The sequence below is a fragment of the Chelonia mydas genome, chromosome 9 (genome assembly GCF_015237465.2).
Source record: "Chelonia mydas isolate rCheMyd1 chromosome 9, rCheMyd1.pri.v2, whole genome shotgun sequence".
In the NCBI taxonomy this organism is placed as follows: domain Eukaryota; kingdom Metazoa; phylum Chordata; order Testudines; family Cheloniidae; genus Chelonia; species Chelonia mydas.
This window is the reverse complement of record NC_057855.1, coordinates 2,275,614-2,291,950: the sequence shown is the minus strand read 5'-3', so window position 1 is coordinate 2,291,950 and position 16,337 is coordinate 2,275,614. Positions and strand designations below refer to the sequence as shown.

General features: G+C 53.4%; 1 protein-coding gene across 2 annotated transcripts; it reads left to right on the top strand.

Moving 5' to 3' along the window:
• The first annotated feature begins 954 nt into the window (after positions 1 to 954).
• On the top strand, positions 955 to 15,928 carry PLAAT1 (phospholipase A and acyltransferase 1). 2 transcript variants are annotated; one of them, XM_007069022.3, is made up of 4 exons: positions 955 to 1,011; positions 6,415 to 6,553; positions 12,641 to 12,909; positions 14,191 to 15,912. In XM_007069022.3, the coding sequence occupies exons 2-4, from the start codon at positions 6,415 to 6,417 to the stop codon at positions 14,290 to 14,292; spliced, it is 510 nt and encodes a 169-aa protein (XP_007069084.2). In that variant the 5' UTR covers positions 955 to 1,011; the 3' UTR covers positions 14,293 to 15,912. The 2 variants fall into 2 exon arrangements, with proteins under 2 accessions (XP_007069084.2, XP_043378592.1); XM_043522657.1 differs by lacking the exon at positions 955 to 1,011 and adding an exon at positions 2,061 to 2,256 and having other exon boundaries at positions 14,191 to 15,928.
• The last annotated feature ends 409 nt before the right edge of the window (positions 15,929 to 16,337 follow it).

Here is a 16,337-nt window from a genome sequence, read left to right as displayed (position 1 = left end):
CAGTTCCCCGGCCAGAACTCCCCCCAGATCGTTCCATCACGGGGTGAAGGGGAGGGTGGAACAGCAGCACCCACGGATCCCTGGAGAGCCCCCTAGGGATTAACCCCCCACCCTTTATCTCCCTGCAGCAGAGGTGGAAAGCACTGAACCAATGTCACCCTCACCCTCCCAGGGCTCCTGAATCCCAATTCCTCAACAAGGAAAAGAGCTTTCCCCACCCCACCCGGCTGGGACAGCTGTCCCCACTCCCCACGCCTGAATCAGTGCCAGAGAGTCCGACACAGAGAGCGCGTTGCAGGGGTGACTGTGTCCCACTGACCCCCTAAGGAGGGAGTGTTTGTCCAGTGTGACATGAGGAACAGCTGAGCTGTCCTGGAGTGAATGCACAGGATCACGTGTGTGCACGGCATTGCGTCTCCTTTTAATCCCAGGGAGGCACTCGGGGGGCCATGTGGACAGGGCAGTAGATTGACGAGCTTAGATAACGTCCCCTGGTGCCATGTCACTGTTTCCAGTGGAGTCACTGGGCCTTGCGGTGGGATACTGCATGTAAAAGTATGACGTGCGCAGCAAAAAGCCTCATTAAATAACCCTGGGGGGAATCTCCTCCTGGCCATCCTTCCGCGGGCAGGAACCTCCAACCGGTACAGAACAGGGCAGCCCCCCTGCTCTGCCCCGCCAGCACATCACCCCCGCCCTCCGCGCCCTCCCCCGCCTCCCGGCCAGCAGACTCAAGGGCGAGGTCTGGGCCCTGATCCTGGTATCCGACAGATCCAAGAAAACTCCGGGACGGAGACCATGGGCCAGGCGTGGGGGCACCAGGGCAAAACACCCAGCAATGGGGCAGTCCATGAGGCCCCCCGGCAGCATTACTGGGGCGGGGGCGTGGTGGGGGCTTGGTCTGGGATGAGGCAGGGCTGGAGCTGGGACGGGCTATGAAAACAAGATCCCAGGTTTCCCTCCAGCCCCCAGCTCTGCCAAGGGGGCCACTCCCAGCTTCCTTCCCGCCAGGTGTGACCCACACGCCGTCGGGGGGAGCTGGTCTGTCCCCTCAAGTGGCACCGGGACCCTCGGAAAGAGATTAACCCGTTTGCTCCGGCCTCGGGGAACAGCCTGTCGGAGTCGCCGGTGGGGGCTGGCCCCGGACCCAGCCGGGCGTGGGCCGACAGCCGGGGCTGCGGGGCGGACTCTAAGGGGTCTGGGTGCCCCTAGACGGCGCAGGGCCCCACTCCCCGGCGGGTGCGGGTCGCCCCCCTGCGCCCTGTGCGAGGGCGAGGGGGACAGGTCCGAGCCAAGCCCCCGGCCCGGCTCCCCTGGCTCCGGGCCCCTGCACGGAGCGAGCCCGGATCTCCGCCTGCCTGGGGGCCGCGGGGCCGAGCCCGCTGCCCGCTCCCTCCGGGCCGGACGCCGCAAGGCGAGCTTCGAACCCGCCCCCCCCCGGCCCGGCCCGTGATGGGGGGCTGCCCCCCCCCCGCCGGCTCCCCCCGGGCTCTGGGGCCGCAAGGCGAGCTTCGAACCCGCCCCCCCGGCCGGCTGCCCCCCCCCCCGGCTCCCCCCGGGCTCTGGGGCCGCAAGGCGAGCTTCGAACCCGCCCCCCCCCCGGCCCGGCCCGGCCCGGCCCGTGATGGGGGGCTGCCCCCCCCCCCGCCGGCTCCCCCCGGGCTCTGGGGCCGCAAGGCGAGCTTCGAACCCGCCCCCCCGGCCGACTGCCCCCCCGCCGGCTCCCCCCGGGCTCTGGGGCCGCTGGGGGGGGGGGGCGCCTGGTTCGCGTGGCAGCTGCCGCCGGCAACAGGCCGGTTGTGTTGCAGAGAGAGTCAGTGTGTGTCTGTCTGTGTGAGTGTGAGTGTGAGGCAGCTGCCGCTGAGTGATGGCAGCGTGTGTGTCTGTGTGTGTGTTCGCGGCGTGTGTGAGTGTGTGTGTGTGTGTGTGTGTGTGAGGCAGCTGGCGGTGAGTGATGGCAGCGTGTGTGTCTGTGTGTGTGTTCGCGGCGTGTGTGAGTGTGTGTGTGAGTGTGAGGCAGCTGCCGCTGAGTGATGGCAGCGTGTGTGTGTGTGTGTGTTCGCGGTGGATGCGCGCTTTCCGTGTGTGTGTCTGTGTGAGTCCGTGTCCGTGTCCCTGTCAGCCGGGGCCGGGCCGGGCCGGGCTGACTCGGGGGCTCTCCGGGTCACACACGTGTCGGGGCTGGGACCGGAGCCCGGGGGCCGCTCGCGGGGCCCCCCAGCTGCTCCCGGCACCAATCCCGCAGCGCTCCCCCGGGTGAGTGCCCCGGCCCGGGCCAAGGCGGGCGGCGTCTGTCTGGGAAGGTCCTGCCCCGGCGTCGCGGGGAACAGTCGCCCCCGCGCCCCGCTTTGCCTGGGGGGGGGAGGGGGGCGTGGTGCCAGCCCCGGGCCGGGCCCTGCTGCCCTGGCTGCTGCTGTGGGTGATCCTCCGGCTGCCCCGGGGTAAGGCAGGACTGGGGGGTCAGGGTGCTGAGCACCATGGGCACTGCGTGGAGTGGGTGCTGAGCGGCATGGGTGCTGAGCCCTGGGTGCTCGGTGGCATGGGTGCTGAGCACCATGGGCACTGCGTGGAATGGGTGCTGCATGGCGTGGGTGCTGAGCACCGTGGGCACTGCGTGGAATGGGTGCTGGGTGGCGTGGGTGCTGAGCCCTGGGTGCTGGGTGGTGTGGGTGCTGAGCACCATGGGCACTGCGTGGCATGGGTGCTGCGTGGCGTGGGTGCTGAGCACCGTGGGCACTGCGTGGCATGGGCACTGCGTGGCATGGGTGCTGGGTGGCGTGGGTGCTGAGCACCATGGGCACTGCGTGGCATGGGTGCTGCGTGGCGTGGGTGCTGAGCCCTGGGTGCTGCGTGGTGTGGGTGCTGAGCACCGTGGGCACTGCGTGGCATGGGCACTGCGTGGCATGGGTGCTGCGTGGCGTGGGTGCTGAGCACTGGGCACTGCGAGGCATGGGCGCTGCATGGCGTGGGTGCTGCGTGGCACGGGCACTGAGCACCATGGGCAGTCGCTGCAGGCAAAGAGAAGAGCAGCACTTGTGAGCCAAGGCGGGCAGGAGGGAGTGAAGAGTAAAGACCAAACGTGCTGAATGTGGGTCCTCTCCACCGGCGTTACTGTTTTATCCTAGTGGCCGTCACCGCAGTACCTGGGAAGCCCAGAGAGGATTACGCGGTTGCTGAGGGGGGCTTATTCAGCAGGCTGCTAAACAAGGTGGTAAACAGTCATGGCAAAACATTAAGGAAGGGGAAATTAGGCTGATTAGCAAGACCACCCTTATTGCTCCTGTAATTGCCAGAGCTGCTCTCCCCCGTGAGGCCTGCTTCCGAACGCAGCCAGGAGGCGCAGGGTTTCTGAAATGATTTGTGTCAAAACAGAGGAGAAGCCCCACAAAATGGATTTGAATAACTGTTCTGCAGAAACATCTGCAAAGCTGAGCCTGGAGAATTTGACCTCCTTGTTCCAGCGAGCAAAACAGATCCAATGGGCATCGCCATTTGGATATATGTGGAGACCGCACTGCTATTACTCCGGCTTGTTCTGGGTTCGAATTCCTCCTCTTGTAGCCTTAGTCCCACCGGTCCTGGCTGGCCTCTTTGAGTCCTTTTGCTCCCCCATTCCAGTCTGCCTTGGAGCAATTCCTCGGGAACTCCGCGGCTAATCAGATCCTGGCCCATGACATCCATTCATCTAATGCTGTGTCTTCCAACCCTTCTCTGACCCTCCATTCCTAAATGTAACCCTGTTTTTGGCACTTGCCAAAAGCCACCTAAGCCTGGATTTCCTCAGCCTTTCTGTAGTTGGTGCCATCTTCCCACTTCCCCTGATTTGTTCATTCTGAACATGGTCCATCAGTGTAGCTCCAGGCATCCATCCAACTCTTTCATTTCCACTTTCTTCAAGATCTGCCCCGATTCTTCCCCAATGCCCAGCATTCGGAGCCAGGCACCAGTACAGGCCTAATTACCGCCCTGTAGAGCTTACGTTTCAGTTTGACACATTCTTCTACTGCTGCTCACTTCTCTCCATTTAGTCCATTGTAATTGAATCTTCCCAACTACAAATCCATCAGGCGGAAATCCTCACCTCTCGGTGCCTGAGTTTCTCCTGCTGTGAAATGGGGATAATGACATTGACCTGCTTTGTAAAGTGCTTTGAGATCCACAGATGATCTGTGCTAAGTAGGCGGTAGGTGTTGTTATTCTCTTCATCCTGCTCGCAATCTCACCAACCCCAAATGATAGCGTGATGTGCCTGGTCCCACACTATCCTGAAATTGGCTTAAGAATCATGATAAGTTAAAAGTAAAATAATTTTAGGGTCTTTTTATTTGCCTTCTGAGTTTGGAGAGTTTCAGGGCCACATTTTCCAGCTTTTCTCTGCAATCATGAGGGCTAAAACTTACTTTTTCTTTTAAATAACACCGGAGATTCTCATGGAGGGACTCGAGCAGGTTTGCAGTTTTTCAACACAACTTTCTTTTGTTGGAAAAAGCGGATTTGTCAAAACTGAAACTTTTCATGGCAGTGTATTGGTTTCAAGGAGACATTCCTCGGGAAGGTCTCTCAGGTCCAGGGTGAAATTGAGAGCGACCCCAGAGCAGCCAATAGCTCATTGTTCAGGGCAAGTGCCTAGGATGCGGGAGATGTGGGTTCAGGGCTGGGCCACACCCCTGCTGGTCCCCTAACTGCTTGGCTATAGTGTGCTGGGGTGGGCTCTTTCAGTGCCTCCTGATGAAGCCATTCCATTGTGGATACATTAAATACTGAGGGAGGGAAGGAATAACTCTCTAGCCTGGTGGTTGGGGACCACTAGCAGGCACCTGTAACCTCACAGAGTTTCCCATGTGAGAGGAGGGAGAATCTGGCCTGCAGCCACTTAGGGGTAGAAGCTACTCTTGGGGGAATTCTGCATCACTGCACATGTGCAGAATTCATGTCACCCGCAGATTTCTTTGCTTCCCTGTCAGAAGTCAGATGATTTAGTTGGGGATTGGTCCTGCTTTGAGCAGGGGGTGGGACTAGATGACCTCCTGAGCTCCCTTCCAACCCTGATATTCTATGATTCTATTCTATGATTCTATGAAGCCATTTTTCTGTGGGGACGCAAAGGGAAGCCCGCAAGAGTGGTCATGCACCTCTCCCTGGCAGTGCAGGCAGGTTGGTTCGGGCGCCTGGAGTAGCTGATAGAGACATAAATCACTGCTGGGATGGGATGGGGTGTGGGTGGGGGGCTGTGCAGTCATGCATGAGAGAGAGAGACGCTCTGTCCCTCTTGCTCGCTATCGCAACACGCTCGGCATGGAGAGGAGGGCTTGGGGGTGTTTCTTAGGAGGTAGACGTGGGGCAGAGCAGAACGTAGCAGCCTGCCTGCTTAGTGAATTGTTCCCATTGTCTTTGTGAATTCCCCCAGGAATATGAAACAGGTGTAAAAGTTTTAAGGCTCCTTTACACTGCCAGAGTGGTGTAAAGGACATCATGGCTTTAGAAATGCTTACAGTGTTTTGGAGATTAGAAATGGTCTAAATTTTTGGAGCGAAAAAAATTCCTATCAAAATGTGCTCCATGAACTGTTTGGTGCTGACCTTTTTGGAGATGGTCAATAGCCAATATAAATTCTCCATCCCTCACTTGCTCTTCAGTTGCCTATGATGTAACACTGAGCATATGGCTCCATATATTTGTTGCCTAATAACTGGAAATAAAGGGTCAAACCAAGCTACATTACTATTAGACAAAGGAAGTTTGGGGATTTCCTCCAATCCGCCCCACTCCAATTCTCCATCCATTGTATTGTAGTTTAAATAAATTACCAAAATAATTGAAACTGGCATGATTATATTGCATTATTTTGACAAATAAAATATGCAGAATTTTAAAATATTGTGCACAGAATTTTTAATTTTTTGGTGCAGAATTTTTATTATTTGGGTGCAGAATTCCCCCAGGAGTATAGAAGCTTGGGATGGAAAAGGCCCTGGATGGCATCTCCTCTAGCCCATCCCCTGCTGCAGTGACTTCTTCCCCCAGCAGGTCGATAGTGCCTTGTCCAATTCAAATTGTCCCAGTGGTGAGGGGAAGGATTGCCCTGGCAACAGCCCCCAGCAGGGTTTGCGTCCCAGACCAAAGCACGAACTCGTTGCCACCAGAGCCAAAGGAACAGTTATATGAGCTGGTAGCAGTAGCAGGCTGTTACCCTCCAGCCACCGGAGGGAAGAAAGTTGCATGCTTTGTAAGTATGTTGTACCTTGTCAGGAATTTATGCTAACTCTCAGTCTAAATGTTCTGTTCCTCCACTGTCTCCTGGTACCTGCCTAAGTGGTTCCCTGTCCACACTCCAGACCCCTCCTGCATTGTGCGTGTTGAGTGGAACAGGGAGGGACACGTTCAGAGTTGGTGTCTCTGTCTGTCCCATTGCAGATGGCGGCTAATGACAGCTTCAGTCTGGCGTATCTGGGCAACCCCCAGCCCGGGGACCTGATCGAGATTTTCCGGCCGGCTTATCAGCACTGGGCTCTGTATCTGGGGGATGGGTACATCATCAATGTGGCGCCTGTTGGTAAGAGCTGCCCCACGTTGATTCATTGGGGGGAGGAGCGTTCCCGGCCAGCCAGAGCGGCTGCGCACATGCAGGGTGAATGCCGCGGCTCTCGGATAAAAGGGGCAGAGGGTGCGCGCTCTGGCAGTCCTGGCCTGGTCTGTCCCTCGGAAAGGGCTGTGAGTTGGGAATAGCGGGCGGCTTTGGGAGTCTTGTACAGGACTGTGATACAGATGGGACTGAGGGCAGGAAGTGGGGCTCAGTGGCCAGTGTAACGGATGTTCCTAGTTCTGCTACTGGCCGCTGGGTGACCTCAGGCACGTCACTTAACTTCACCTCTTTAAAACCGTAACGCTTCCTGGGGCGTGGGGACTCCGGTGACATTCACAATGGGGCCCTGAGATGCTGGGTGAATGGCCCTGCCCCAGGCTGTGAACGGGGTGTGGCTGCTCAGTTACCTGGGTCAGCGGGGTCTGGGCAGTGGGAGTGGCCGTCCTGGGACTCACTGCCCTACCGGCGCTGTCCCATGGTGGGGGTAGAGCGAGCTGCCCTGCGGGAGACGCTGTGCCTCAGCATGCTCTCAGCAGCCGGGGCATGGCCGGGCTCCCAGTCCCCCTTGAGAGGGTCTCTCCAGCGCCGCTGGCTGGTGCCAAGGGACCACGTGTCCAGGGCTTAATTTGTAATGAAAGAGGTACCGGGGCTCAAGCCGTTTTTTTATTCAGAACTCAGGGCTGCGAGTCTTTCACGGAGGTCCCCGATTCTGGGACTGTCTGGAACCTCTGTGATTTCTGCAGCAGCCGGTGTGGCGGTCCCGGGGCCAGCTGCACCTCCCGCTGCTTGGGCGGCCACCGGCAGCTGGTCCCGGACACTGCTCTGGAGCAGTGGAGGAGCCCCGGGCCACCCCCCACCCCCAGGGCAGCAGCGGTAGGGCCCTGGGTCACCCCCAAGCAGGGCCGGATTAACCCATAGGCTAATAAGGCTGTAGCCTTAGGCCCTCTATTTTTAGGCCCTACTGTAGCCCTCCTTTCCATATTGAAGTAACATCTGGTAGCGGGGCCCTCAGATATTTTTTGTCTCTTTAGATATTGCTTTGTACAAATGAATCCATCCAGATGGTGAATTCAATGGATGGTGGTTGTGATTTTGTCTTTGTGGGCTAAGGAAGTGTTTGTGGGCCCAAGCCAGACTGAGCTTTGTACACAGTAGGCCTACACTGGCCAACAGAAACCATGCGGAGGAAAGGAGGACGGCAGAAATGGAAGGAGGCCGAAGAAAGACGGCAGAGACAAGATGCAGTGCTGGAAGGAACTCCTTCTCTCCTAATGTTTTTTCCTCCTACTAAGTCTGATGGCGGGGAAGTCCAGGCGAATACCAGCCCAAGTGAACCTGCCAGGCCTGCCCCTGATGAAAAGGAGCAGCTTGACTTCTGTGACTTCTCTGGCTGAAGTCTCTTCCCCCCCCCCCCCCCCCGAAGACTTTCCCAGTGATCGTAATACAAACACATCCTTCTCCAGCGATCCAGGCGAGTGGGACACCACTTCTCAAGAGCTCATGGCACACTGGACTGAGACGGGCCCACAGAAATGCCACAGTCTAGCTGCTGACTTTTCATTGACAACGCGAGAGTACACCAATCAGAATCATTATCTGACCAAACCAATGTTTGACTATGGGAAGCCTAACAAACAGACTGGCAAGCGAGAATGGCTCATCTATTCGCCTTCTCAGAAGAAAGTGAAGTGTTTTTATTGCCACTTGTTTTCTGATACCAAAAAGTGGGGAACGTTCTGCGAAGGCTTCAGGGGTTGGAAGAACACTGCATACGTTACCAGTCATGCAATGAGTGAGCAGCATACATTGTCCGTTAGCAGCTACCATACCCCAAAGAAAGTTAGTGGCAGAATTGATACCCAAATGGAAAACCAGTTTTTGGAAGAACGTTCTCGGACACGTAGTTGAAACCATAGTTTTTCTTGCTGAACGTGGTCTGCCATTCCGAGGCTCAGATGAGACTGTTGGATCGAAACACAATGGCAATTACCTTGGTGTTCTAGAGCTAATCGCTAAGTTCCACCCTTTCTTAGCTCAGCACATCAATCAACATGCAGATTGTGGAAAAGGCCGTACATCATATCTATCAAAGACTATTTGTGATTAATTCATTGCATTGCTGGGAAAGACGACGCTCTCAGCCATTGTAGATGAGATCAAAGTTTGGTGGGGGGGAGGGATAGCTCAGTGGTTTGAGCACTGGCCTGCTAAACCCAGGGTTGTGAGTTCAATCCTTGAGGGGGCCATTTAGGGATCTGGGGCAAAAATTGAGGATTGGTCCTGCTTGGGGTCGCTCTCAATTTCACCCTGGACCTGAGAGACCTTCATAGAATCATAGAATAGAATCATTGAATATCAGGGTTGGAAGGGACCTCAGGAGGTCATCTAGTCCAACCCCCTGCTCAAAGCAGGACCTAATCCCCAACTAAATCATCTGACTTCTGACAGGGAAGCAAAGAAATCTGTGGGTGACATGAATTCTGCACATGTGCAGGGGGTTGGACTAGATGACCTCCGAGGTCCCTTCCAACCCTGATATTCTATGATTCTGTGTGGGATTTTTTTTCAATGTCCATCGACATGTGACAGGTTTGAGCCCTTTGTGGTGTCACCGGATGTGCTGGGATGCCACTGAGTCAGCCTCTTCTGCCGGCCTGGGTCCCCTTTACCCAGCCTTGCTGGGCTCAGCTCACAGGCCTCTTCCTGCCAAGCACACAGGCAGGGCCACACCCAGCTGCACAGAGAGACAGGGATCCGCTCTGGAATGATTCAGCCTTAGGGGCTTGCCCCAACACTCTGGCGCCCACTTCCTTTAAGGGATACAAACCCAAAGGTTTTAAGAAATTCACCCCCTCCCTCAATGTGGAGGGAGATACACACAACTTCTTTCCCCCCCAGTTAGAAATTACATAAACGGGGTTATATTAATAAAACAAAACAAATTTTATTAACTGCAAAAGGTGAATTTTAAGTGAATATAAGAGATGACAGACAGAACAAAGAAGATTACTGATCAAATAAAGCAAAATATGCAAGCCAAGCTCAATATACTTAAGATGCAAAATGTAAATTCTCACCCTAAATGTTACTTTAGGCAAGTTGCAAAGTTTCTGTGGTTCAGAGTTCCAGTTATATTCTTTTTCAGACTGGACCCTATCTCAGTCTGGACTCTCCCGTGCCTTCCCTTCAGGTGGCTTTTGCGGTCTTTCTTCTTGGGCAGACAGGCCATGGAGAGGAGGAGTCCTGTTTGCCTTCCTCCCCACCCTTAAATAGGATTTACATAAGGCGGAAATCCTTTGTTTCCCAAACTTGACTCCCCTTCCCTTCCAGTGGGAAGTTACAAGAAGTCCCAGGTAATGTTTTAGTATCAGGTGACAAGACCACCTGACCCTGTAGTATCACAGTGTCCATGACTCAGTGGCAGTATGGAGCGTCCACAGGAAGGCCAAGCTTTTCACAGCCCATTGTCCTTGCTGATGGGCCATCCGCCCTGTCTGGCTTTTCTGTTGTTGTACCTGAAGTGTTAGCAGTGGGCGTCACCCAAAGTAGCATAGTTGAAATACAGATAATAGTCAATATTCCTAACTTCAGATATAGAAATGATACAGGCATACAGATTGGATAATCACATTCAGTAAATTATAATCTTTCCAATGATCTTACAAGACCCATCTTGCATAAAGTACATCTCAGTTATGTCATATTCATATCATAAGCATATTTTCATAAAGAATATGGTGTGAAATATCACATGACTCAACAGACGGATGTGTCACATGTGTATCAGCTGACGGTCATCTTGCGTTACGTGCTACCTAGTGGAGCACTTGAGCGTTTCGAGACCTTCATAAACATCATCAGCCACAGAGGGGAGAAACTTGCCTCGTACCTACTCGATTTCCTCACCGAAAATGGGATTGACATCAGCCTTTGTCGTGACCAAAGCTATGACAATACAAGCAGTATGAGTGGCAAATATTCAGGGAGGCAGGCAAAGCTAAAAGAGCGCAATGCTTTGGTTGGTTACATGCCAGGTGCTGCCCACTCTCTCACCCTTGCTGGCCAGTCTGCCGTGGATTGTTGTATTGAAGCAGTTTCGTTTTTTGGATTTGTCCAAGAATTTTACAATCTTTTCTCTGCATCAACCAGTCATTGGACAATTCTTAGAGATTCGCTACCAAAGGGATGCCCAGTGCCCAAATCATTCTCAGGGACATGGTGGAATGCCAGCACTGAAGCTGTGCCTGCAGCTGTTCTGGGATACCCCAACATCCTTGAAGCGCTAGAGAGCTAGAGAGCATCAGGGATGATGAATCTCAAAAATCAGCAACAAGAAAAGATGCAAAGATCCTGAGTGATGCAATGCACACTTTGGAAACTGGTATTTTGTGTGAGGTCTGGAATGATACACTTCAGCCATTCAGCAGGTGCAGTCTAAGCTTGCAAAGTGCTCAGATTGACCTTTCCATTGCTGTAAATCTAATGAGGAGTCTTGGAAATGTTCTTCAACAATTGCGGGATAGTTTTGATGAGTATGAAATTCAGGGGGCTGCAAGGACTGCTAACCATGAGTATAAGTCAGCCAAACGCCGGAAAAGACAGAAGACATGCAACGATGCAACTGCCCACTCATTCAGTGACAAGGAGGCCTCCAGAGTTAATACCTTCATCACAATCATTGACAAACTGAAGAGTTCATTAGAATATTGGACCGAGGCTTATGAAAATATTGACAAAACCTTTAGTGTATGGACACATTTTTCGCCTAACATTTCAAGTTCTGAAGTCAGTGAAGGTATCAAACGTCTGTGTCAGAAGTTCCCAGACAATGTCCCAGTAGATTTTACTAAAGAGTTTCTCCAGTTTGTTGAATTCACATCACATCACTCTCAGAGAGAGAGAGAAAAGATGACGAAAGCAAATCTATTTGGATGTGCCGAGTTATCACTGAGCCCAATGTGATCAAATGGCTCCCGAATGTTGAAACTGCCTTACGGCTGTATTTGTCACTAATGATCACTAGCTGTAGTGGAGATTGTTCCATCTCGTCTCACAAGGGTCAGAAATGTCCTCGATCCACCATGACTCGAGAGCTCTCAGTGTTTTGTCCGTCTTGAGCACTGAGAATGAAATCGTCAGGTCTTTGGATTATGATGACATCATTCATGACTTTGCCACAGCTAAAGCTAGGGGGAAAAATTGTTTGTTTGAAGAATTGAGTGTAGTGAGAGTAGAATAAACTTGTTAATTTGTCGTAAATAAATAATATGTAAATATGTACGTAGATAAATGTTTGATGACTTCATAATTGTTTTTGCAATACGGTAATTCATACTTAGGCCCTTCCCTCCCATTAGCCTTAGACCCCTCATAACCCTAGTCCGGCCCTGCCCCCGAGCAGCAGCAGTGGGGCCTGGGGCAGCCCCCCGACCCGTGCCGCTCCCCCACCCCCCAGAGCTCCTAGGATTTAGTCAGGGGTGTTTATAGTACAAGTCGTGGACAGGTCATGGGCCGTGAATTTTTGTTTATTGCCCGTGACCCGTCCATGACTTCTACTAAAAATACCTGTGACTAAATCGTAGCCTTATCCATAACTGATGTGGTAAGCCCGGAGGTGCCAGGGCTCTGAGGTGCCGGGCCCAGAGGTGCCGGGGCTCAGCCCTGGCACAAATCAAGCCCTGCCTGTGTCCCTTTCTCTGGGTGGCTCATGCAGTCCTTGTGCTCAGGTGAGAGGAAGACTAGGACTGCCCTCCACAGTGCATGAGGGCCGAGAGGAGGATGGCCCCTTCTCCCACCCCTTCCCCCTAGGGGCAGCCCCTTTCTGTCATTATCGTTCGACTCGGAGAAGGACTGACTACCAGTTGGTCGCGAGGGGCCAGATTCTGGTCTCATTTCCCCCCGCCCCGCAGGGCAGGCACCCCAGGGCAGGCTCTGGGTTCCCCCCTTGGCCCCAGGGGAAGTACCCTGAGTGAGCCGAGCGTGGCCAGCGGGACGGCTGGTGCTGTGGCTGTCCTGCACTCCGGCCAGCCGGCTCAGCCTTGTCTCTGCCTTTCCCAGAGGAAGGGGCCGCGTCGTCGCTGGCGAGTGCCAAGTCTGTGTTCAGTAGGAAGGCCCTGGTGAAGATGCAGCTCCTGAAGGACGTGGTGGGGAGCGACACGTACAGAATCAACAACAAGTACGACAACGCCTACACACCGCTGCCCGTGGAGGAGATCATCCGGCGCTCGGAGTTCCTCATCGGCCAGGAGGTGTCCTACGACCTCCTCGGCAACAACTGCGAGCACTTTGTGACGCTGCTGCGCTATGGGGAGGGGGTCTCCGAGCAGGTAGGGGTGCCGTGGGCATGCAGCTGCATTGAGTGTGGGGCAGGCAGGCTGCCGTCTCCTGCACGGGGAGCGCTACTCCCCTCTCCTCCCGGGTGTCCCGCAGGATCTGCACCGTGTCCACACGGCACCAGCTTGACCAGCCCTGCAGCAAGCTCTGTGCAAAGAGGCCACCACCTAGGGCTTTTCTCGCTCAGTTTGCAGCATGGTCCTCCCTCCGAGGGGAAGGGCTGGTGGGGTGGGATGCAGTGCACGCTGCAAACTCAGAGCCGCTGAGCCTTGCCTGGCTTTGGCCGGCTGCTCTGCCTTGATTGCAGGACTCGCTCAGCCGCACAGCTTGCTAAGGAGTCCCACTTCCTCCGGCTGAACCCCCCTGTTTGTAGCGAGTGAGGCTCTTCTCTGCTCAAAGCTGCATTATCCCAGGGGTAGCAGCTGCTCCCCAGCTGCGATCCCAGCATGCCCTTGTCCAGCAGCATATCTGGGGGCTGCGGGGGTGGCTTCCACAAGTTCCCAAAGCGAGGGGGGACGTTTTCTCAGTGTGGAGCTCACGCAGAATCTGGTCCTTTCTCCCTGATGCAGAGAAACCTGCATGGACTTGGGCAAGTTTTGTTAACTGCAGGTTTTGTCAAGAACAAACCTGGTATATGGAAGTCCCAGCAATTTAAACCTGTTGTGGTGAATTCTGGGTGTGTTTTGTTGGGGGAGGTTTAAACCCCGTGGCCTCTACTGGCTTTGCATTGGGGACGCTGCTATCGAGCTGTGCAGAGAAACCCCTGCGCACTCAACTGAAAATGTGCTTCTTAAACCCGTCCTGCCTCTGGCCACAAGGGCGAGCGATATGCCGCCTGACCACGACCCCCACTGACTTCAGTGGGCTTTGGATCAGGCCCAGGACGAGAAGCTGAGGACCAGATTCTGATAACCATGAAGTCAATGGAATTCACTCCAGATTCACAGTGGCATAACTGAGAGCAGCGTTTGACCTCATGTACTGTCTGTGGACTGAGTGCAGAGCAGACATTGCTTTGCTCAAAGGTGAGTGACCTCCTGGCATGAGTCCTGGGCCTGATTCTGATCTCACGCTTGCATAAATCAGTAGTTACTTGGAAGTCCCTGAATTCCACAGGCAGGAAGCCAGTGTACTGTGAGATCAGCATTCGGCCGGCTCTGCTCTGTCTCGTGCATGCATCTCTTGTATCCACTGTGTTCATCACGAGAGATTGTTCAAGTGTGAAAAACCCAACGTTCGTGATGTCGTCAGGCAGCTTTGTGTTTCCTTTGCAGGCTAACAGAGCAATCAGTGCCATTGGGTTTGTAACAGCTGCTGCGGGTGCCGTCTCATTGCTGGGCTTTTTCCAGAACAAATCCAGGGAGCGGCATTATTAACCACATACCATGGTAAACTTACAGCATGTGATGGTTGGATTCCAGATTGGAATGGAACCAGCTCAGTCCACGGATAAAGCTACAATAGACGCTTGTTGCCAAGGACGTCACTGTTGCCAAGGTCACTAGCTGTATTTTTTGTCATAGCAACTTGTATTCAATTGCAGATAATGATTTTCTTGCTAGCCTCAGTTGACTCCCTGGCAAATTCTTCATCCTCATTGGTGCTGTTTTGCTGGTGACTGGGCCCGTGAGCCAACAAAAGAGCTTTATACACAATTGCTGCTGACAGTGTTTTTATAGACTTGACTTGCTGGGTTTTTTCAGTGAATAATTTATATTTTTTTACCTGTTTGGAGAAATGTTTTTATGTGTTTTTAAAAAGAATATTAATGGAACTTACAAATATTCTGAGGGGCCTTTTCCCCATCCCACGACCGGTGGGTTTTACAAGTGGAAAATCCCAACTGCTTAGATTTGTGGTGTGTGCTGTGTGGTGTGGTACTGTGCACCAGGGCGTATGCTGCACCTGCGATGCTGGAACCCACAGCTGCTCTCCAGGCCACAGGAGATGGGATGCAGGAGCAGGTCCCTTCTCCTGAAGAGGGAGAGAAGGGTCCCTTTTTATTTTTAAATGAGTGTTTTGTCTTGGATGTGATGCTCTTTCGCTTTAAGAAACAGACCTGTTTCCCACCTGTGAAATGATTCCTGCGTGCTGTTCCTCTGGACCGGTCTAGCTCACTCTCAGACCACCAAGGGGGGGCAGAACCAAGAACGCGACCGCAGCATTTTCTGGCTACTCTGCGCTCCTGCCCAGCCCCCACTATTTTTCTAGACTGCCCGTGCTCAGACGGGCTGCTATAGCGGGTACCTGCTAGCATTGAACCCTACCTCTCCTGGTTCCTTAGTGACCCCTGGGGCTTGGACCTTCCGTGAGCCAAGATTGGGAAAATAACTCTAAATCCTGCAAAACCAGTCCTTGGTCTGGAGCTGTTCACCCCCCAGAGCCTCAGCCAGAAACTGAGCTTGAGCCCGTGTTTAAATTCAGTTCTTGGGCGTTTCCTCCTGCTGGTTGGAGGGTAGATACAGCATTCCTGAAGTGGTGTGGGGAATGTGCCAAAGAAAGCAAGTTGCGTGTATTGCAGATTCTGTTAGCATCGGTTCACTTTCCAGTCCCATGTGGGTGACACCTGGGTTTTTTGTAATGACTCTGGTTTTGTGCTTGAGTGATTTAGCTGCGTTCTCACTGGCTAGCAGCTGGTGTAACTGGCCCACTGGTTTGGAACTGTTCTTTGAAGCCTGAAAACAAGATACTAACTCCAGTGCTGGCTGTCACGCTGTGCCACTCCATGGACTGCAGTCGTGCGCAGGCCAACCCCAGGTCCGGCTCAGGGTACTTACTGCAGAGTGTTGTCTGCTGTTGAACACGTCCCTACTTGAATCAGAGCTTTTTTATTGACACTTGTTTCCGTGTCTGGGGGACTGAGTCTGACGTCTGGGTGTATATTGTAGTGCACTGTTGTCTAGTGTTTCCCTTTCTTCTTAAACTAAACTGGATATTAAATATAGCAAAAAACAAACAAACGCCTACTTCCTATTATAATAAATCCGAAAATAAATCTGAGCGTATGTTGTGTAGCCAAGGGCCATTTCTCGGCAGATGTTATTGGACGGGTAAACGCTTTCCGAGTAAAGGAGCTGCATTTAACCAAGCTCTGTAGGCGCTCAGCCTCTCATGCATGGATGATGTCTGAGCCCTGAACTGCACTGTTTCAACTTTCACCATCAGCAAGGTGGGTGTGAAAACAAAGAGGACCAGACTTTGCACTAATTCCCCTCATTTAATCCCTTGAACTCAGTGGAGAGACATGATTGTTACATGAGGGCTGAATTTGGCGCAGTATGTATACATGGTTCAGTCATATGAGTCTGAGCCAGGGAAAATCAGACTCTGGACAGCGAAGTAACAGGTGTTTTCTCTCTGGTTCTGCCTGCAAATTCCCATTGCAATGGATAGGTTTTTGCGGTTAGATTGAGAGATGACT